Source organism: Pygocentrus nattereri, chromosome 7 (assembly GCF_015220715.1).
Source record: "Pygocentrus nattereri isolate fPygNat1 chromosome 7, fPygNat1.pri, whole genome shotgun sequence".
Taxonomy (NCBI): Eukaryota; Metazoa; Chordata; class Actinopteri; order Characiformes; family Serrasalmidae; genus Pygocentrus; species Pygocentrus nattereri.
The window spans coordinates 32,299,271-32,322,796 of record NC_051217.1 but is presented as its reverse complement, the minus strand read 5'-3'; the positions used below and the strand labels follow the sequence as shown (position 1 = coordinate 32,322,796).

General features: G+C 40.5%; 1 protein-coding gene across 1 annotated transcript in view; it reads left to right on the top strand.

Annotated features, from left to right (window-relative positions):
- Positions 1-23,526, top strand: part of carmil2 (capping protein regulator and myosin 1 linker 2) — a 78,899-nt gene extending 55,373 nt beyond the window's left edge. The window contains 9 exon segments of the mRNA XM_017704202.2: positions 5,580-5,683; positions 9,067-9,823; positions 12,771-12,875; positions 13,404-13,440; positions 16,038-16,109; positions 16,694-17,047; positions 20,248-20,355; positions 20,700-20,804; positions 23,201-23,526. Coding sequence (XP_017559691.2) covers positions 5,580-5,683; positions 9,067-9,823; positions 12,771-12,875; positions 13,404-13,440; positions 16,038-16,109; positions 16,694-17,047; positions 20,248-20,355; positions 20,700-20,804; positions 23,201-23,424 — 1,866 coding nt within the window. The 3' untranslated portion in view covers positions 23,425-23,526.

The window sequence follows — 23,526 nt, the reverse complement described above, 5'->3', positions numbered from 1 at the left end:
TACTTAGTAAATAATATTGCTAAGTAACCCAACATCTTTTGACAGCTACTTCACCTGTCATTTTAATAGATGTTAATGCAAATATGTGTTCAAATATGTGTTCGTTGTGGTGTAGGTTCATGGTGAACTGTGTGCTAATAGTGCTCCCTATTTCATCATTTTCATAATTTTATTGACCACTGGGGCTCTTAAGCTGTACGAGAAATTTGTCAGTTTTTTCTAAGACAGCAGTGTCATATACTGGGAAACCTGCACCAGAGACGTTGGGAAATTCAACCATTAGTGAAACAGCTTTTTAAGGCCCCTTCATAACCCAGTGTTCAAACATGAAAAGTGAATAAAACATATGCATACATATTAACGAATATTATTTACAAAGCTGTTTAAATGAGTTTTCTCTAGTTCTTTGTCAGTTCTGTTTCCCAACATGGCGATTATCACCTGTTAAACATTGTCTTTGGGTTACTTGTCAATAATCGATGATATTCAATTACATCGTCCTATTGCCCAGGCATAGAACTTAAACTGTGTCACAGCTTGCATGACTACCATGGTGAGATGAACATTTGGGAAATGCTGTTTGATATTGCACACGTTATGTAGTTACAATAGCTGACAAGTAATTATGAATAATTGACTACAAATGTTTTTCTTGTATGACAAAAATAATTGAAAGAAGATGCATACATGTGTGCACAAATTTTTTTTGAGTCTTATTTTTTATGCTTTCGCAAAGAATTAATTTATCTTATCACATGCGGCAATATTGTCTCATTGTACAGCCCTGAGAGATTTTTCAGTTCCACTCTACATGGACAGAGGTTCAAGTTATTAACAAAATTAAGAAAATTATTAACAAAATATCTGGTGATGCTCTACAGTGTTAGGGCTAGGACAAGTACCAGCACTACGTTTAGGACCAGTTGTTTGTTAGTTGTTAGTTGTGGGTTTTGGGGTGATGTTGAGGTTAGGGTTAGGACTAGAACAGAGGTGGTGTTTAGGGAAAAGTGAAGTGAATTTAATAGACAGGTAGCTGAATGTGCATTAAATGCAAGATAAGCATCTATGAGACATACAGTGCTTTATCCAAATAAAGTGCTACTGATTTTTCTTTCTTTTTTTTTCTTAAATTGACAGCAAGTCTTTACTTACTAATTCTGCGGTTTCCAGAGCTGTGGGGTTTAGCAAAATGAAACTCTGAACTGCCTGAAGTTTTCTGATGATTAAGACACTTCTGCTTAGCCGCTGTTGTTTTATGGTCTCATGACAGCGTTGAGATGAAGGCTTTTGAACATTCACCAAAAAGAGTCAGTGGGTGAAAACCACTGATTACTTATATATTTGCATTCGCTTTTAAGTTGTTTTTTAATCCATTAGCCTTATTAAATCATTTTTATTTGAATCTTGCAGCAATACTAACATCATATCAAGAGTAGGGTACCTTAAATGAACAAACTCAGTAGCTCTGGAACTTCCCTCCTCTGTCATTCAGCCTTACTCTGCAAATGCTGAGTGTAACAGGGACTATGTATAGATAAACCAGCATATCTTTCTCAGTGCACTGCTCTGAGACAAGGGAAGCCATCATGAAAAAAAGAACACAGTGTTCACTCCCATCCTCTCTCTATCTGTTGCTCTCTCTAGAATTTAAAGGGGAACACTCCCCAGAAATGTCTTCTCCTGAAACTATATCTCACATGCGCTCGGTCACAGCCTCCCACAACCTTCAGTTTCTCGTTGTCTGATGCCTGCAAGATAAAGGGTAAAACTGGTCTCAGGTCTGTGTACAGGAGCCTTTGTTATTGAACATCCTACCACCAATCCAATGACTTTAAATGATGCCAAATACCAGATATAGCACAAAATGTTGCCTTATATTACTTGCATTGTTTGTGATATAGATGTCTTTATCAGATTGTATATATACATACAGATGCAATATTGAGTATGCTTATTAAGGCATTTCAGCATTTTATTGTAAAGAAGCATAAGCTCTGTTCTAAACAGACTGGATTACAATACAGTTACTGTCAGTGACATATTCTCACAGCCAGGAGGTTGTGTTGTTTGGATTGGGTGTGTTCTGAAAAAATTAGTGCATCGCAGCACTTGCATATTTATGCATCTGTTAATCCTGTGTGTGTGTGCATTGTGTGCAAGAATGTGTGCGTTTGAGTATGTGTGGGAAACACCTCTTCACCGTGCCACCTCCTCTTTTTGAAGATGCAGTGGAGTGATGAGGGGCCGTGCGCTCTGATTGGCCACCAGGCACTAAATGATTTATAATCCATTTCTCATGCGGCGTGTGGTGCACCATTTGCATAAGGTTGCTATAGCTCTGCAATGGTCTCTCTCTCTCTCCTGCCTACAGTGCCCACTCTGCCTGAAGGGCCTCAGAATCTGTGCAGGAGGACTCAAATAGACAAAACATACCCTGGCGTAACACCCTTTGTGTGTAGGGATGTCTAAGTGTGCTTGTGTGGCGTTGGAACTGATCATCGTTACGGGTGAAAATAGGCCTGTGTGTAAATGCCCTCACTTTTAAAGATGTCAGATCTTTAAAATCTTTGATTTTGGCACACATTAGAAGAAGCTAATTGTTTTGAAGCTCAACAGCCCAACAAATACAGCCCCTCCCTTCAAAGCCTTTTCCCCAATACACATGCATACACACCGCCTGGGCTAGAAAGCCTCAAAGCTGGTGTTGGCTTAATTGTAATCAACTGTCTCAAATGATGCCATGAGCAGACATCGACACAGCATTAACACAAACCCTAGCTAGCTAGCGTTATCCTTGTTGGACGGAGTCACTTTGTTACCTGCAGATGCGCTAAACAAGACAAGTGTCCCTCTTCATGCCCATCAACTGCCTTAATTCTCTCTGTCATTGGAAAGCCACACTGCTGTCCAGTGTTGCCATGGATTAGTAATGTCTCTTTTCGCTCTTTTGTGTTTCTTTTCCGTTTTGTAAGCAGTGTAAACAGGCCTGCTCACAGGCATTTTGGAGGGCAGAGGATCAATGGGAAAAAGAACATGAATTTGCATTTTACTAACTCTCTTATCAAGAGATTTTCCAACCTCTCTTTATCCCTTAGAATTGCTGTGCCATTAAGACTGATATATAAATGTTAAAAAGCATTCTAGGCTGAAGCCCTCCTTAACATCAATGGGAGGGGCTAACTTACTGTAGGCTTAAGCTCATATGTAAATGCACTGGATTTCATGACATCATAAAACAATAAATCTTGGTGTAACAAGTAATTGGCAGCCCTTCCTAACATTATCTTTTGATGTTGGTGAAAATAACCACATTTGGCACTGTGATGCTTTCTTAAAGAGATGTTACTAGCGCTTTATTTGCCGGATTTACAGCTCTGTAGTGTTGTGTGCATCTGTGGCAAGGTGGAGTTACTGAGGTGAAATCTGCACAGGCAGGCGAGTATTGACCAGAGGGGGGCCCCCTAAAGCTATGAAACTATGTACTCTCTTCTGAGGGCAAGGATGAGCTGAGCTGAAACGGATATTGAACAGTGGCCTTATAAAATAGTTATTATACATGCTGACCAAGAGGGCAGTTGCACAGTGTGAGGGCAAAAGGGCAGGCATTGGAGCATATCTGTGTATGTCCGTGGTCCATAGGTTGTGGCAGAACTGTTATTTTTTCTGGCATTATTTCTTAGTAGAACTAACTATTACAGTGGGTCACAGATCAGGTTTGTAGGTTTTTTGCTATACTGCTAAGGTTAGGCCTCGGCTTCCTCGTGTACTGTGTGCACACAAGATTGACAGGCACGTACAAACGCCTTTTCTCCTCATTGGTTGGATGTTCGTGGTCCACATCATTTGCTTGTTTCCCCACATTGTTTTGTGTTTTTCCCATTTGCAGACCTCAGGGCAGTAGCAGAGACTGGATGTTTTCACTCTGAGAATATGTTTTATTGACAGCTCCTGGGCTGTGACAGAGAATTTCACCAAATATTACCTTCTTACTTCAAATAGATGACCCCACCCAGGTTTTTTACCCCTTCTGCAAGTTCTACAGCGGTGATGTTTAAAATTAAACTCTGAATTTACAAAAATGTTGGACATCAGTTCGGAGTCTCAGAGAGTCTTACAGATGATAAGAACTGATCTGCTCCATTGTGACAGCAGTTCTTCTGTGGATGAAGTTTACTGAATGGATAGTTAAGTTCATGTTCCACTGCTACTGTCAATCAGCTCAACCACTGTGCTAGCCTATCTCCGCTTGCCTCCCTCTCTGAGCTCAATGGCTAAACGAGTGACTGGCGAGACATTCAGCTCATCAATTCAAAGTTCTTCAGCAGTCAAAACTAGAGCCAAACAATGGACATCTGTTCAGCCTTTTCTCTTTATTAAAACATTGTTTGCTATTTTAATATTTTTCACTTATTTTTCTTTAGTCTTTCAAAGAAAAAAGGGGACTTGTGAAAGCGTAGAGGGAGTTTGCCTATGTTGAGCCTTTTCCCAGACTTATTTGGGTGGGACATAATTTTTTAGCCTAATATGACATCCTTTGTTAAAACTAGACACTTTCTACTGGTTTATGGTAAAATGTTTTGTTTAAAAATGGCGATAAATAATCCTCCAACTCTGCAAATGGTCAGGAATCCACAAAAGTGTTCAGACTCTGTTGGGGTCTGAGGATGAAGCTTCTTGTTACTAAATAAAGAAATGAATACTAACAAAACAAACTGTTACTTTAGTATTTAAATTATTTTTAGCCAGCCTTAAATTACTGTTTCTTTGTCAGTTTTAGTATTAAATGTGGTCCAAGAATAAATAGCCTAATTGGAAAATCTACATTAACTATCTGAATGTGATGTGAAGGTGTTATTTTAGTTTTTAGTGTCTATTAAAAAAATAAATGGTACACTGTAGTGTAGCACCTTTTTAAGCTCTAAGACAATTTATTTTCATCAGCCCCATTGCTTACTAAGAACAGCATGGTGTGATTGTGTTAAGCTTAATTTAACTTATTTCAACGTTCAAGATGAGCTCCTTCTCTTATTGAATTATTGCCATGGCTACGTGATGCACCGATTGCCACTGATGAGCAAGCGTGCTCTCATTCTGCGTATGCCGGTGTGCAATGTGTGAGTGTATTTAAGGGGTCTAAATGCATTAGGAGGAGGGGGATCAGACAGAGGGAGAAAGCACGGGGCTGGGTTTGCTTCTCTCCTGGGACAGTAGAGACAGATGCGCCTGAGGACACAGTCAACAGAAAACCAATCCTACCTATTAACAGAAGTCACTGCTGTAATTTGCAGTAGTGAATGTCTATGAGCAGTGCATATGAGAGGAGAGATATAAGTATGCGTATAAGTGCTATGTAAGTACCATATAGTTCATCCTGAGGCTTCCCACACTATGAACTGAAAAACATGATGGTGTTGCTTAGAATGTCTATGTTCTTTCACTTATGCCATGTTTTCAGCTAAAGGTTTTGGCCAGAAAGGATCGGATTTCTGCTTTCATATCAACCTTGACTGGTTTGTCAGTCTCAGCGACTGACCTTGCTTTTGTTTTCTGTCTGTGTGTGTGTGTGTGTGTGTGTGCAGGAGCAGGCAGCTGAGAGTGAGAATGAAGCCAATGAGAATATGGGGAGAGTGGATGAGGGCGTAGAGGAGTTCTTCACCAAGAAGATCATCCCTGATGACCCCCTGTGAGTACTCCTACTCAAATGTATCATCACTATCATCTATGTAGTCATTAGTGCAGGGATTTTCAGTTCTAGTCTTGGGGTTTAGTGTCCTACACTGTTTGCTGATTTCCCTGCTCAAACACACCTTCTAAACCTGGCAATTAACAGACGAGTTGAATCAGAAGCTGGTTGCTCCAACAGGGCTAATATATGGTCATAAACTAAATCAGTTGTAACTTGAAAGCGGAGCCCACACTACACTTTTTTTAGCCTGATTTTAACCCTGATTTGCCCTTTTAGGCAAATTTTCACAATCTGAAGCAATTTTCAGGTCTATAATTGAGTCGGAAGCGATTGATGGTGTGAATGATGTGGCAGTGTGAGAGGGCAAACGTGTCAATTGAATCATTTAAACCGTCCAGTCCAGCTCAGGACTTAAAACATTCATGAGTCCTGTAGTGTGAGATGATCAGAGATGTAATTGAATGGGTAATTCAGGCAACAGCCAGTAAAAGAGCTGGAAGAGTGGGAAAAAAAGGTGAAGAGATGTGCATGTACACCATGTGTGCAGCAGACTGCAGAGACAGGAGCTGAATGTGAAGACTGGCAAATAAGTGCTTTTATAATATTTATATTGAATGGTCCTAGATGTCAAGTCACTTCAAAATTTTAAGTCAGCTGCTAGTTTGTAGTAAAATATTTCTCTAGCTCTTGGTACTCCCAGGCAGGTAATGGCACAAATCAGATTTTTTTGACATCAGACATCTGACAGATCTTTTTAATTAATTCTACTACTTTTTGCACACTTTGTAGTAGCAAATCACATACTGTTAATACACATAAATTATTATTTAGTGAAATAAGCCTCTTTTTATCAAAGTTAGGTACTGTGTGCAGCAGTGCTTTCACAGGCTTATTTAAAGAGGTTACACTGGCTTGCAAAATGTCTGGAATTTTACTTTATGTCTGCTCTCAGCCTTGGTCTTAAAGTTACAACTGTTATTAGTCTTGTTGTTACAACTGGCCCCTAATTCAACTAATCTATTAACTGCCAGTTTTAGTAGGTGTGTGAGCAGGGGAACTGTAGTAGACAAAAATTGTCTAGGACTGGAATAGAATATTCCTGCATTAGTACATAGTCTCTACCACATACACTGTATGTCCAATAGTGTCTAGTCACCTTTTCATCCAAAATTGCTTTCTAAACCAAAGATTTTAATGAAATGTTAAAACCTTTGCTGCATTAACATCCTAGTAGCCTTCTAAGAAAGATTTCCTGATGTAGAAATGCTGCTGCTGAGACTTGATGCTTTCACATGCTTCTTAGATTTCTGTAAATATGAGTTCCCAACCTAAAAGTTTCACCTGAACGTCCCTTCAAGTCAAATCAAAGGACACAGCAACATACGTTTAGTAGTAACGTTTAGCAGTAGATTTTTGTTTACATGTGTAACCATCAGTTGCATTATGTACATTTTTATAATGGGGGATGTTAGGAAGACTTAAAAATAGATCAGTCTAACATAGATTTGGTGCAGGTACAGGAGCTTCACTGGATCAGTAACTGACATTGGGCAATTAGTTCTGGCTTATAAACGGTGCTCCAGTTCATGCCACAGGTGTTCAGTGGTGCTTAAAGCAAATCAGTTTCACTGCTCCACTGTCCAATACAGGGGAGCTTTATACATCTCTTGCTGATGCTTAGCATTGCATGTGGTAATATTAGGTTTGTGCATAGCTGCTCCAAACTGTTCCATTGAACTGACAGTGCTTTTTTATGTCTTAAGTGAACCTATAGGTGCATCTTAAAGTACAACTCCAGTTCCAAAAAAGTTGTTATATTGTGTAAAATGTAAACAAATGTAAATAAAAAAACAGAATGCGATAAAAATATAGACACACATTTTTTTCACAACAGAACATAGAACACATATCAGATGTTGAAAGTGAGACATTTTACCACTTCATGAAAAATATTAATTCATTTAAAACTTGATGGCAGCAACGCATCTCAGAAAGGTTGGGAAAGGGGCAACAAAGGCTGGCAAAGTAAGTGATACTAATAAAAAAACAGCTTGACAATCAATTTGCAACAAACTCACATGACTGAGTATAAAACAAAGCATTTTAGAGAGGTAGAGTTTCTCAGAAGTAAAGATGGACAGAGGTTCGCCAATCTACCAAAACTATGTCTACAAATTGTTGAACAATTTCAGAAAACTGTTCCTCAATGTAAAATTGTGAAGACTTTGGATATATCACCATCTACAGTACATCATGCCATCAAAAGATTCAGAGAATCCAGAGAAATCCCTGTACGCAAGGGACAAGGTCAATGGTCAGTATTGGATGCTCTTCGGGCCCTCAGGCTGCACCGCATTGAAAACAGGCATGATTCTGTACTGAAAATCATTACATGGTCTCAGGAACACTTCCAGAAATCATTGCAGTGCAATCCACAAATGCAAAATTTGAAATTCTTTTTGGAAATAATGGACACTGCATCCTCCAGAGTAAAGACCTACCAGCTTGTTATTAGCACACAGTCCAAAAGCCAGCATCCATGATGGTATAGGGGAGCATAAGTGCACATGGCATAGGTGTCTTGCACATCTGTTAAGGCACCATTAATGCTGGACAAAATATACGGTTTTTAGCAACATATGCTTCCATCCAGACAGCAGTCTTTCAGGGAAGTCCTTGCATATTTCAGCGAGTCAATGCTAAACCACATACTGCATCCATCACAACAGCATGGCTTTGCAGAAGAAGAGTCTGGGTGCTGAACTGGCCTGCCTGCAGTCCAGACCTATCACCAATAGAAAGCATTTGGCACATCATGAAAAGAAAAAAAACCATCATAGAAGACCCAGGACTATGGAGCAGCTAGAATCATACATCAGACAAGAATCGGACAACAATCCTCTCCCAAAACTCCAGCAACTGGTCTCCTCACTTCCCAGACGTTTATAGAGGGTTGTTAAAAGAAGAGGGGATGCTACACAATGGTAGACAACTTTTCTGAGATGCGTTGCTGCCATCAAGTTCTAAAAGAGTTCATGTTTTTCATGAAATGGTAAAATGTCTCACTTTTAACATCTGGTATGTGTTCTATGTTCTATTCTATGAAAATATGGGTCTATAAGATGCGTAAATCATTGCATTCTGTTTTTATTTATATTAATGTACATTTTACAAAGCGCCCAACTTTTTGGAGTTGGGGTTGTAAATACATTAATTAAAAATGGTGTCTGGATAATTTTGGACATATAGTGTACATCTGGGAAGACAACATACACATTTACATGTGAATATGGTAAACTGCTTGCACTAATGAATAAATATCCTTGCTGATTGCCAATAGACTTCATTTCCCCTCATGCCTCTCCTCTGCTCACGTTCAGAAAGCACCAGAGGGAGGAGCCCCTCAATAAAGCACAGCCTGCAGAGTCCACGTGTGTCACAACCACCCCTCCTACCACCACCACCACCACGACCCCCACACCCTCCACAGCCCCCTCAAAAAATATTAAGAAGAAGTTTGGCGACTTTTTTGCCTTTAAGAAGGTCCGTGCTGGTCGAGGAGCCAAAGGTGAGGGTGCCCCGGAGGGAAAGGTCAAAAAGACTTCAATAGCAGACCTCATCCGACCCCTCCGGGAAGCGGCTCGGGCCGAGAAAGAGCGTGAGAAGGAAAGGGAAAGGGAGAAGGAGAGGGAGCGAGAGAAGGGGAGAGAGAAGGAGAAAGAGAAAGCAGAAGAGGATAGCATCGTCAAGGCACCCACCACAACTCCCACCATCACAGATTCAGCCCTCACAGCACCAGCCGTAGATGACAAAATGGCACCTAGATCACCCTCACCTCTTCTCATGCCCATCCTTGCCCCATCAGCTGCCTCTGCCTCCACCCCTATCCCTCCAGCCTCCTCACCTGCCAAAACTGAAGAGGCCCCAGCATTGTCCCCTGCTGCACCCACTTCCCCCACAAAAACCCCCAGCCCGGTAGCAGCCGTGTCACCCTCGGAGCGGGAGAAGAGCCGGACCCCCGATGGGGAGAGAAGGCCCAAGCCTACACGACGCTCGCTCCGAGAGGGCAAATCTCAGTCCCTCATCCTGCTTACGGGGCTGGAGCCAGAACACGATGCTGCGGTCATACAGGCCAAGGTAGGAGATTGCTGGTGATAAGAGTGACTTAAAATGAAAGACTCATTAATGGTTTTGATTGGATGGGAAAAACATTGTGGTGTTTTACTGTCAGGTTGATTTATTGGAAATGTTAGGCTTGAGGTTTGAAATAATGGTATGTAAGTGAATAATGGGACTGGAGCTGACTTTTAATATTCTGAGAGTATTGGGTGGGCTAGGGTGTGGATACAGTTAGGAGATGATAACTTCAGAGTAGTGCTAGATAAATCATTGTGAAACACAGTTGACTTGAGGGTCTGTGGGGCCCTAGATACATCTTAACAATGGGCTCCTCCCATACCCCTACATAACCTATAAACTGGCGCATAACAAATGTACATGCTCTTTGTGAAAGTTTCCAACAAATATATGCATTATTGAAATGATATGTGCATTAACACATTATAGTGGATTTTTCCGACTGCATTTGGGCTTCATGGTGATAAGTAGAACTAATTTCACTAGAATTTAGAGAAAAGGGACATATAAGGGAGTATACCAATAGCAGCTCTGACACAAGCCATAACACCCAGCTAGCTGGGTATACAGAAAACAACATAACTTGGTCAAAGACTCTAGAGCCACCATGCAACAATAAAGTTGCTGATTCAACTGTTGAATTTAGGTTTCCTTTGTCATGCCCAAGTGAGCTCATAGCTGCTTTTACAAGACATTACCAAGCTAGCAAGAACCAAGCTAAGTACCTTAGGTTACCTTAGCTTAGGTTACCACTCGGTAAATTGCTTATTTACATAAAAAGAACAGGTGAAGTTACTGTTGCTGAATATTTAGTTTGCTAAGTAACCAAATATTGCTGCCCAAAAATATAGCCCATCTTTAGCTAGCTGTTATTATGAAACTAACTAGCTACCAAGAGAGCATTAATAAAAAACATAATGAAGAATTTCAAGTTGAACAGCTGGCACTACTTTGTGCTTGTTTTTTCTGATTCTCTTCTGCATCATGAAAGGATAACTTTTTAACAGTAATAAAAAAAAAACACTGGGCAGAAATGAAATATTACACTAAAAACATAAATGGTGTCTATCGATAACATAACAAAAGCATTTAGTTTGGGTAGTTAATGTAAACAGAAAACATAAGGGCAGTGTGCTTGAAGCAAAAAAAAAACATTACTAGAAATAAAGAGAGGAAAGTGTAATATAAAGAAGTCCTTGCTAATTCATGGCTATTATATTTAAATCCAAGTTGGTCAAATTAGCATATTTGACCAAAGTATTCCTTCAAACTGTTATCATTATACTAACTGAGAGAGGTCTGTGTGAGACATAAATGTTGTGTGACTGTGACTTGAGCATAATATGAGAACATCATGAGCATGTCTGGGCAGTTTATTATGGATGTGAATGCAGATTCTACAAGGATGATGTCATTGCCTTTTTTTAAAGGAGTGATGTAATGCTTCTGTCAAATCGTGTGCTATTGTGAAGAGTTTCTCTGCTTCGGTGTTAAAATCAGGTTTATTTTTATTTTATATGCTATCGATTTCTGAACAAGCATTTTTTTTTTCCTAAATGTACATTGGTGTTAAACGTACACTTCACCCAAATGTGCTATTGTTACTAATAATAAATTAACACCAGTGCCATCTCACAAACTTGTTTGCAGCAGTTTGCAGGAAACACGGAAACGATTATTTCTCTCTTCTATGAATCAGTTCAATATGATTTTGATTTATCTGAAAATTTTAAATATCACTATATTAGTTAAACCACCAGATGTTCTGCATTGCTCTTGAAAATGCTGTTTTAATGCTATCTTTATGCTAGCTTTGATGATTAAGCTGTGCTGAATTTTGTAACATAATCAAACAGTCATATCAGACACACATCTGTGGTTTTGAAGCATAATACAACAATGCAGCACTGACCATACACACGAGGCCAAGTTCAGTTTTACCTGTCTACAGAAAAACAGGACAGAAGGATAAAACTACATTTTAAGTAAAGTAGATGAAGTAGTGTAAGGTTCAATTGGAAACAAATCAAAAACTAGTACATAGCAATGTTTGGCAGTTATTTTTAATTATTTATACTAATTAATAATTTTGAGAAATAATTACAATGATGCCCAACAACAGGGAAATTAATGTTTAATTAAGGTCTAAATTGTTAGCCTTTTTAGCATGTTTAGGTATGTGTGTATAATTCCAAGGTCAAAGTTTATATATTGTTACAGTTGTCAAAAATATTAAACAAAATTAAAAAGCATGTGATTTTACCTTGAATCAGAAATATGGAACATAGATCTACAAAAACAAGTAGTCCTAAACATCCTAAATAATCCACACAGTGCTTGCATATTCCACAGACTAGCCTACTTTCATGTCGCTCTCAACTGACCTATTGATGCTCTGCCTATAAACGCTCTCTTTCATAGCAACAGTTGGGAGGTGTGGTTGTAGCTAATTAACTAGGCTGTTTGGAAACAACAATGCGTTTGTCATCATGCAAACATAGGTTTGATTACATGACAGAAAATCTTCACCAGATCTTCTATCCTAACCATGTGATCAAGCATACAAAATAAATATCATTTGAAATGACATTGCTCTAAATTTCAGAGCATGGACAGTTCAGACCTAGTAGGTCTTTCTATAATATTATAATGTTAAACGATCACCTCTCCTGTCAGATGAAGACTAGCCCTCCCTGAGCTGTGTAGCATTAAGCCTGGTAACTGAGGTTACTGGGGGACAGTCTTTGATGATTTTGACAGTGTATGTTTAAGACAGTGCCAGCTGCCCACTGTAGTTCAGTATATGACTCACTCCAGGGCACTGTCACTATCAGTAAAAAGTGGTGAGCTTGTTTTTCACACCATCCCTGTATGTATTTGTTGTTGTATGTAACAAAATGCTCCCCGTAACTCATTATTTTAGTCACACCTGATGTCTTTTTTTCAGAAACATGCATCTGAAAGTTCCTCCAGTTTTGAACAGCGGATTCATGGTTTGCTTCACCGCATAGGGGTCACCAAGACACCTCCATCCGACTCCAAAACAAGCCAGGTGGGTGTGTGTGGGACACTATTATTGTGCTTACAGCACTGTTATTTTTAGTGTTTAACTGTGTGTACTAATTGTATTACAAGAGTAAATGATTTTTCACCTATGTTATAGGTCATTCTATTGCAAATTTATCTTTATGCAAATTTCCCCCAGTGGGATAATAAAAAGTCTATCTTATCTTATTACATTGTAAAGTTTCTTTGTTTGATAATTTACATGCTTTTATCTGCTGGCACAAAGCAAGCCAGACTTCTCACTCTACATAACATTTTCTCTTTGTGCTGAATCAAAGAGACAGTTTAAAACTCTGGAACCCCCTCATTCATTATTACCCATAAATCATTTACTGCTATCAGATTTCTGTCTAACTGTCTAACTGCAGCCTTCCCTTGTAATTTCCGCCCTCTTAGCTACAACCACAATATCAGAAACATCACTTAATCTGCGCAAGGTAAAAAAGGTTCCATACTGAATGGGGGATTATGCAGCAGCAGACATTTCAATTAAAGCTGTATTATCCTCTTTCAGAGCAAAGACGAGGAGCTGAGGAAAGCCAACTCAGAGGGTAAGGCCCTTCTCTTATTCCTCATCCTCATCATCATCACTGTAGCATAAAGCTTTCTGTCCTCGTAACTGGAGCTTTTTTGCTGCATTTGGAGATGTGCTGCATTGGCAGATCTGTGTGGCGGTAGTGGCCGTCTCAGGCGGCACACTCAGAGGATATTAGATGTGACTTGTGCTGCATAGAGAGACAAATGTTAGCGTCCTTACGGGGCACCAGTTTTGTTAAGGCTGTAGTTTTGACCCCCACTTTATTTGTGAGCTAATACAAATGGTGTGCTTTACATTTGCAGTGCAGTAGCTAAAAAAATACATATTTTTTATGTAGTCATAATTGATTTCTTTCTGCTACTATGGTTCATGCTGAAAAAAATGGCACATTCAAATGTGCACATCATTTCCACATGAATAAAATACATAGAGGAGCCAAAGTATTATAACCACCTGCCTGATATGCTGCTTGGTGCTCTGCCTGCCGCCAAAACAGCTCAGACCCGCTAATACATGCACTCTACAAGACCTTTTAAGATGCCCTGTGGTATCTGGCACCAAGACATTAGAAGCAGATCCTTTGAGGCCTGTAAGTTGAGAAGTGGAGCTGCAACATATTGGACTTGTTATTCTAGCACGTCCCACATATGCCCAATTGGATTGAAATCTGGGAAATTTGAAAGCCAGAGTAACATATGGAACTCTTCATCATATTCCGCAAACCATTACCAACCATTGTGTGCACTGTGGCAGGGGGCATTATTCTTCTGAAAGGAATAGCACTGCTTGGAATGCCACTGCTATGAAGGGGGGTACCTGCAGCAATATTAGGTGGCATTAATTAACATTAATGCTCAGATTCAGAGTTTCCCAGCAGAACATTGCCCAGACCATCATTCTTCCTCCAGAGGCTTGTCATCTTCCCACAGTGCATTATGATGCCATCACTTTTAGTACAGGTAAAGGCTGCACATGCGTTCAGCTGTCCATGTGATGTAAAAGAAAACAAGTCTCACTAGAGCAGACAACCTTCTTCTGTTGCTTCAGTTTTCATCCAGTTTTGAAGCTTGGATGCCCAGTGTAGGTGCCATTGAACAGGGGTTAGCATGGGCACTTTGACCAGTGTGCGGCTATGCAGTCCCATGTGCAGCAGGATGCGATGCAGTATGTGTTGTGACACCGTCCTCCTGTAACCACCGTTAAACAGTTTTGTGACTTGTACCACATTAAGGACAGCATGGTGGTGCAGTGGGTTATATTACACCAGTTGGTCTTTCATGGCTGGTTTCGTAGTCATGGCTTAAACCTAGTCTTGCAGTACACTACAAGGCTAATGGTGTTTCACCAATAAAAACTGACTTTCTTCTGACTGTATTTGTACTTATGTAGTACATTTTTGTGTAGAAATTATGAACATATTTGGATCAAGTAAATCCATCAGTTTTTCATTGTAAATGTTCTTGAGCTTTTTTTCATTCTGACTTTTTACCAGTCCCATTATAGTCTATAAAGAGAAATAATGTCTAAACTAGGAATGTTTAAGCCTGCTCGATATCTACTTTTCTGAAAGCATCAGTTTCAGAACCAATCTACCTGGCTCTTATACTCCTGAAGAGCCTGATTAGCTGGATCACTTATATTAGAGCTGTGCAGGATATCCAGGCACAGCACTGACAGGCGCTGATTGAGACAGGCCAAACATATTGAAGCAATTTGTGGCTGCTCCAGTGTGTGTCTATTGAGCAGGAGATGGTTTATGGCTTAATAAAGTGGAGTGTTCTGACCTGGTGCTCTCAGTAAGAGTGAATGTACTTTTGAATGGCAATACTAAGAACCTCCAGTGACCCCTGGAGCTCAGGGGTCACACGCAACCATCAGGAGAGTTCACTGAGATTCTGTGCAATCTACTGTGTTTGTTTGTGTATATGATGGATGTAGCATGAGGAAACCATCGTTTTCACTCCCAGCATATTTAAAGGCCAGGTGTAACCATCCAGTGAAAATGAACCCCTGTATGTTGTATATAGAACAATGTCACACCTGATAATAAAGATGACTATAGTAATAATCTGATGGAGCAAAAACAACAAATGCCCCAGCAAGCGGCTGTTTGACGTTCTGCTGAAAAGTTCTAATAACACTGGGTGCCGAAAGCTATTGCTATGATGTATCTAATACTTTTAGGCTACTCTGCTGAACTAGAGGACTGCGTTTTCAATATTTGTTGTTCTTCAAAATGGAGGCGTAAAACGCAAAAAAGAAAATGTTGCTAGATATAGTTCCACCCACTAAATGGATTTCCGCCTGCCGGAGACAATGTCCACAAAGCTCACAGTGACACATTCTAAATGGTCTTTAAAGTGCTGCTGCTCTGATGAATTGGATGGAACAAACTGCATCTATTTAGATAAGCTCTTCCTCCTAAAAAGTGACAGAAGACTTTTGTTTCAGAAAAGGTTTTGTCAAAGCAGCTTATCAGCTGGCTTGTGCATATCATGTTTTGGCATTGCTATATTGAACCAGTGTATGTGTTCTTGGCTCCATGGGCTGTTTGATATGCTTTAAGATGCTGGTTTTAAATGTCAGAATACTACTTTTTGGGTTTTTTAGGAGCAATACTAGACAGTAAACCGGAGCCTCCACCCACCTACATGAAGCCTCGCACAATGTCCACCTCCTCAGGTAAGGAACATCTTGACTATAGCTCCTGCTTTTGAATTTGCCTTTGAGTGCTTTTAAATAGGGATGTCTTATCCTTATCTTATCCTAAGTTTTTTTTTTACCCAAACCAAGTAATTTATGCATTTTTGTAGATAACACAGCTGCATAGTGAGTATTTCAATACATACTAGTTTGTAAAAAATGGAAGATATGCAAGGCTGTTACAATAAAATATAGTGAAATCACATGATGCTTATCAAGTGCATGTTGTGACACTCTCAAACTGACTTTTTTTTTGACCTGCTGTGAGTTTAATCACTATATTGTTGAAAGGCCTAACTGCAGTCAAAACTCTAGCATTGCAGATATTAATTCAGTACTGATAATAATCCCTCAGAAATGTAAACCACTCATTATCTTCTGAAAATGTGTCTCACTATGGCAAGGTGTTGGTCATGTTCATTTGTGTCACCTCACTGACCAATGGTGTGAATACAGTGCAAAGGGGTAAAATAACTTAAAAAATAGAATTGGAGCTGATAGCAATTTAATAAAAATGTAAAGTCAGAGTAGCGTAGCATTACACATGCTCTCTCTCTTCTCAGACACCAGGCGACCAGGCAGAGGAGGCAATGTGGAGTCACTCCGTGCAGACCGCCCACCTCTTCCAGAGCGACCCATAGGTCCTCTGCCCCCCAAACCAGCCCTCAAGCCCACCTTAATCCCACCAAGTGAGACCCCTGCAGCCTCTCGGACCATTACACCTGCTCCCAGGCAGCCCAGCCCCTCTCCGGATGCCCAGCCACTGGCAGTGGAGACTGGACCATCCACCCAGGCACAGACGAAAGAGCCCCCGACCCCTTCACCCCGCAAAGAGACTCCGCCAGCCCCATCGCCCCGCAGGGTGCTTAGCACAGACGTTCGCGAGAGAGCAGAGAGAGCACAGTCCGTCACTGAAGGTACTGCGTTACACTCTCAGAAACACAGGGGTGTTCAGATTTTTATCACACAGATGTGTAATTGCTAGGGTTGTCAAACCATTTAAACAGTGAATCAAGGTGAATTCAATTTGTTAATTGTGTAATCATTTGCGAATAATTGCGTTTGTCTTAACTCTGATTTGAAAATAATGATTTTTCTTTGTAAAAATCAGTGCATTTTGTTGTAACCACATAAAAGGACAAAATAAACTTCGTCAGAATGTATTTATTACCTTCAATAATAACGTGACCCTGAACACAAAATCAAGTGAATGCAGGGTGAACACAATTTCAGTGTTTAGCACCGGCATGTGGTGAAAGCAACATTCAGGTTATGATTAAACCTATTAAAGTTGACTTTTTCCATTTAAATAAAAGAAATTAGAAATTAGTTTTTAAATGTCTTGTCGTAATGAGAAATACAGGCTCATGGCCGTTTGTGGCCTGTGAAATTGCCTCTCCTTCCTACTGTCACTCTATTTGTCTTTCTTTCTGTGTTACATACACACCAACTCACACCCACAAGCCCTTAAAAGGCCCTTAGATATCCATCACTGTCTAAACAGATTTAAACTCTAACAGTAGGGCCACAGAATAACTGGCCTCATCTCTGTTTTCCTTCAACACCTCCCCTGATGGCAGCTCTTAATGCTTTAAGAGTCCACAGCCTTCTATAGGCTCAGTTGAAGACAATTTAATTACCTCCATCAGATCAATCGTGTAATTCTATGCGGGCAAGTCAGCCATAGCGAAGGGGCCTTGGCCCAAATTCACACATGCTTTGAGTGGTCACTGTGAGTGTGTGTATGTGTGTGCGTGTGCATGTATATACAGTATCTCACACAAGTGAGTACACCCCTCATATTTCTGCAAATATTTTATTATATCTTTTCATGGGACAACACTATAGAAATTAAACTTAGATTTAACTTAAAGTAGTCAGTGTACAGCTTGTATAGCAGTATAGATTTACTGTCCTCTGAAAATAACACACAGCCATAAATGTCTAAATAGCTGGCAACACAAGTGAGTACACCTCACAGTGAACAGGCCAAAATAGTGCCCGATTGTGTCGTTGTCCCTCCCTGGTGTCATGTGACTCATTAGCATTACAAAGTTTGAGGTGTGAATGGGGAGCAGGGCTGTTAAATTTGGTGCTTTGGGTACAATTCGCCCCTACTGGCCACTGGATATTCAACATGGCGCACCTCATGGCAAAGAACTCTCTGAGGATGTGAGAAATAGAATTGTTGAAACTGAACTATAGAACGGTGGCCACGGTCATACGGCGGTTTTCCAGGACAGGTTCCACTCAGAACAGGCCTCTCCAGGTTCAACCAAAGAGTCCACATGTTCAGCATCATATCCAGAGGTTGGCTTCAAAAAATAGATGCATGAGTGCTGCCAGCACTGCTGCAGAGGTTGAAGAAGTGGGAGGTGAGCCTGTCAGTGCTCAGACTATATTCAGCACAGTGCATCAACTCAGTCTGCATGGCCGTCATCCCAGAAGGAAGCCTCTTCTGAAGCTGGCGCACAAGAAAGCCCGCAAACAGTTTGCTGAAGACAAGCAGTCCAAGAACATGGATTTCTGGAACCAGTTGTGGTTATTAATGGTTATAAAGATTGTGTTTTTATGACCAATATGGTCTTAAAGTCATTTTTTTGTCAACAGACCTTCTGAACAGTTCAAAAACTGAAAACCCCTTCAGTCTGTTACTTATTAGAACCACCTTTTACTGCAACAGCATTGTTTGGGAGTCATTTTCTCACATTCATCTTGCCAGATTTGCTCCAGGTTGTTCAGGTTGATTGGCTAATGGTTATGGACCCCTGTTTTCAAATAGTGCCACAGACTCTCGATTGGATTGAGATCTGGACTTTGACTTGGACATTGCAGAACACTCATCCTTTTGTTGCTCAAATACTCTTATCTTTCTTTGGAATCATTTCCATGCTGAAAATTGAAACTTCTCTTTTAAGGTTGATTTTTTAGCAGACTGACGCAGGTTGTCTTGCAATATCTATCTGTATTTTCACTATCCATCCAGTCTTCATTTTTAACAAGATGCCCATCCCGGTTGAAGGTCTGCATCCCCACAACATGATGCTGCCACCCCCGTACTTCACTGTTGGAAAAAGTGTTTACTGAGGTTGGAGAGTGTTATAGTTTTGCCATACACATCATTTTGAAGTTTGGTCAAAAAGCTCTATTTTTGTCTCATCTGGCCACAAAATCTTATCCCACATTTTAGCTGGCTCACTCTGATGCTGTCTGGCAAACTGCAGATGTGCACTGATGTAGTTTCTCTTTGATGTTGTTTTTCTAGCCACCCTCCCACAGAGGCCAGTTACATGTGGTGTTCTTAATATTGTTGACTGGTACACTCAAGTCACAGAGCCACTGAACTTTGTAGCTTCTTCAAAGTGGTGGCCTCCCTGAGGCTTCCCCCTTCTTGCTGTATTGCTTTTTTTTAAATGATGGCCTCGTCTGAGCAGTGCCTGGGTGGTGTGCTGCCACTTCCATTTCGTTACAATTGATCCAACAGCATTCACTGGGGTATCCAAACACTTGGATATTATTTTATAGCATCCTTCTGTCTTACACATGTCTAGATCTCCAATTAACTTAGAATGCTCTTTGGTCTTCATTTTCGCTGATCTCCTTCAGACTCACAACCTGACCAATGAATACTTAAGGGGGTCTTTTATTTAGAAAAGATAAAGTTCTTCAATGATTCACAGATAGAGGCCTATTTGTAAGCGAATGGTGTTGTTAGGGCAGCATCTTTAATTTGTGTAAATTTAGGGCTTCCAAAGCACAGCATCTTGTGCACTAACATATGGTGTAGTTAATCACAATTGATCCCATTTGTCTTATTTGCTTAAATTTAACCAAAATTCTTCTCCTTGTGGTCCTCCTGACTGTGAGAAGTTGTGTTGCTGTTGTTTGCTGTGTCGTGGTTTCAAGAAAGATTTTTTGCCCATTTTAGTAAGAAGTGCATTTTGTAATAAATATTAGTGAACCAAAAAGCAATTTTTGCAATATAACACAGCATTTACATTTCTGTCATAATGCACAAGAACCACTTCAATCCTGATCAAAGGTTACTTCTCCCTTCCCCTTCCTGGTGTGGTAGTTTATGTGTACAGAGACAACCACTGTTTCTCTTCCCCTGTAGAGACCCTCCCTAAACCACGGCCCCGCATGAAGCCCTCACCCCAACGTCGTGCGGTCTCTGTTCATGAGGACACCCTACTCCAGCACGCTGCCCTACTCGACCCTGAGGGTGAGCTTCTGTCCCTCTGCTCATAACCTTCCTTTCCTCTGCCACAGAGTCCCAGATACAGTCTATCAGATGATGCTGTCACACCTGTTATATATAAAAATGAATAGAAGTGCAGACAAAATTTCAAGATGGCCTTTTTTGTGATGTGCCTTTGCTCGTTTTTGTCTGAACTTTGGACGCCAAACAGGGAAAGGGAACAACTAAGGGAAGAAGTTTGTAACGCTGCATGTTTGTGACATTAATCAAGCATTTATTTACTCCGGATGTCTGTGCCATGGTGTTTCTTAAACTACTGCAAATGTATAATCAAGTCTGCTATGTGCTTTTCCTATGGCCTGCTTCAGAATTGAAAGCTGCATTGCCACGTCTGCAGAGGTCACCGGTGCGGAAGAGGGTGAATCTCGGGGAACTGGAGCCCTGCTCTGAGGATTTACCTGAGGGTGAAGAAGGTGAGCAAAGGAGGAGAAAGAAGAGGTTAATTCACTGAAGTGTCTCCTCTCCATTCAGAGAGAGAATGAATGACAGTGAAAACTAGATAATAGAAGCTCCACAGTAATATGGTCAACATAGACATGCAGTATCTCCAGAAGTATTTATGTATTTCTAATTAGTGAATTCAGCTACTTTAAGGTGCACTCGTTACTGACACAGGCGTTCAGCTGTGCACACAGAGCTTGTATAAATTGATAGAAATGGGATGCTCATTTGCATAAGGTCTCCATGCCCAGTGCCAACTGTCAAGGGTATAAAGCCTCCCAGTGTTGGGCTATGGAGCAGAGGAACTGTGTACTCTGCCATGGAGGAGCATCATCAGGTATCTTTGAGATGATTTGGAGGGCTGTTTGTGAACTAATCATCTAACATCACAATCTGACTTCACTAATGTTCTTGTGGCTGAATGCAGTCAAATCTTCACAACAATGTTCCCACATCTAGTGTCAAGCCAGAGAAGGGGGAAACTCCCTGTTAACACCCCTGATTTCAGAAGATAAGTTGGATGAACAGGTGTCTACAAACCTTTGGACAGTGTATTTTTTTTTCTTTAGCACATCTACATTATTTTACTTCCGTGTTTCAAATATGAATGCCTTCGTCTTTAGTGGTTGTTTATGAGAATCATAACTCATTTGAGAATTGAGATATTTACTGCCTTGCAGCTCCCATACTTGCAACCAAACTGCCGTTCGGATCACATTACCTGCAGTGCAATCTGGTCAAGCGTCTTCAATTACAGGCTTATTGGGGTGGTAATGATTACCTAGCAAAATCTATTGTAGAGAATATATCAGGCCTTTAAAGGCAGATGTTTTGGGGGGGAGGGTGGAATCACTGCACTGGAGCTCCAATGCTAATTGTAGTTAACAAGTAATGGAACCTTTAAAGTAACCTCAATTATAAAATAGATAGTTCTGACCTTGAAATCTGATTGGCTTAGCTGCGTTCCAAGACGTTGTTGAATCAGTATACATGCACCTATGACCACCTACTCACATGAACTGTGTTTATCAATACATGAAGTAAGACTCTAACTAAGGACCTGGCAATTTATTTTCTTGACAACTAGACTAAAAGAGTGCATGTTAAACAGGCTAAAATATAACTAAAAGGCTAAACTGCTTACCTATTAATATATTGTTTTAAGTATATACTGAATGATTCACTGAAAAAAAAACCTGCCAGTTTGAAAGATATGATGCTTAAGTATCTTACACGTCTGTCTGTCTGTCTTTTGGAAGATTTGTACTTAAGTACTTAAGTAGTACTAAAACCAGTGTGGAAAAAGCAATATGTGGCACGATTACCGTAAACACTTTTGATGGGGATACTTCGGTAAGCAAAAACTTGTAAGGCACAGATTTCTGCATTAAATACTGCCATATTATAATATTTTCATTGAGATATGACAACACATAAAATGGAACGACTGCAATACGTCATGATGGGCAAATGAAAGCTCTTGTCCACTTCTGGTCAAGCCAGTAGTTGCTTGGTTGCTTAGCATGCCTAAGATCACCCCTTACCCTTCATAAAATCATTGTAATGTACAGCCTTTCGTATTGCTTATTGCTTTAATTGACTTGCTTATGTGGTTTCTGATACTGTGTGACGTACTGTTCGCTGGATTGGGTAAAGGTACATTGCATAGGTAAAAATGGTGATAGTAGTCACAGGCCTCTTTTCCACTGTAGAGCTGAACAGTTCCCACAGCTATATCCTCCGAAATACGGTTCAACACAGAATGCTTGTAAACTGGGCTTGGCATGGTTTCCTCGACAGGGTTAGCTAACCAAGCTCAAGGGCATGGTCCACTGTGTGGTAGTATGACTAAATGAAGTAACTATTCGCTGATTGGCTCAACGTTTGTGACGATATCCTATACCTTATATACTTCTTATATTTGGAGCATAGAGACTTATATCTGACAGCACTAAGTCAGGCATTCTGTGGTGTGTGTAGCTAGTGTGTAGCCTATTAGCCATCACCATCAACTGTTTGATGGTCCTGATTTTGCAGCACAGCAGATGGAAAAAGAAGCAAATCTGCTCTAGCACAGAACAGCACATTGCAGCTGTAAAGTGGAAAAGACATCATTTTGAGGCCTGAATTTTCTCTATACTTTTGTTTTCATGGATAACATGTGGCATACATTGTCAGAAAGCACATGAGCAATTCTGTTTGAGATTGTTTTTAGATGCAGTATTCTTCAGAACTGCAATGGTTAAAGTTTCTTGTTGGGTTCTTTTTGATTGCACACCTGTTCTTTTGAAGTGGTCTTACAGCCTAGCCTCAATTTGACAGTTTCACACTGACAAGAGCCTGTTGTGCTTTTCCTCTCCACCCAAAGCTAAGACAGAAGGGAGGGGAGATGGCAGGGGACAGGCCGGCGAGACAGGCAGCACTACAGTCAGCGAGAGCCCACCAGAAGCCAGTGTGGTGGGACCCGGAGAGGACAGGAGCCGGCAGGAGCTGGGGGAGATGGTGTCAGAGCAAGATCAGCAGCACACAGCGCAGGGAGAAACATCAGACCAAAGAACTGAAACCCCTTCACCTGAGACTAACATGGACTGACCCCCTGCGCGCAATCTATTTTCTATCATGTCTACCTTTGCCTTGCACGTCAGATTATGTACAAAAGAATGGATTATGAACAAATGCGTTTTAAAAAAAAAA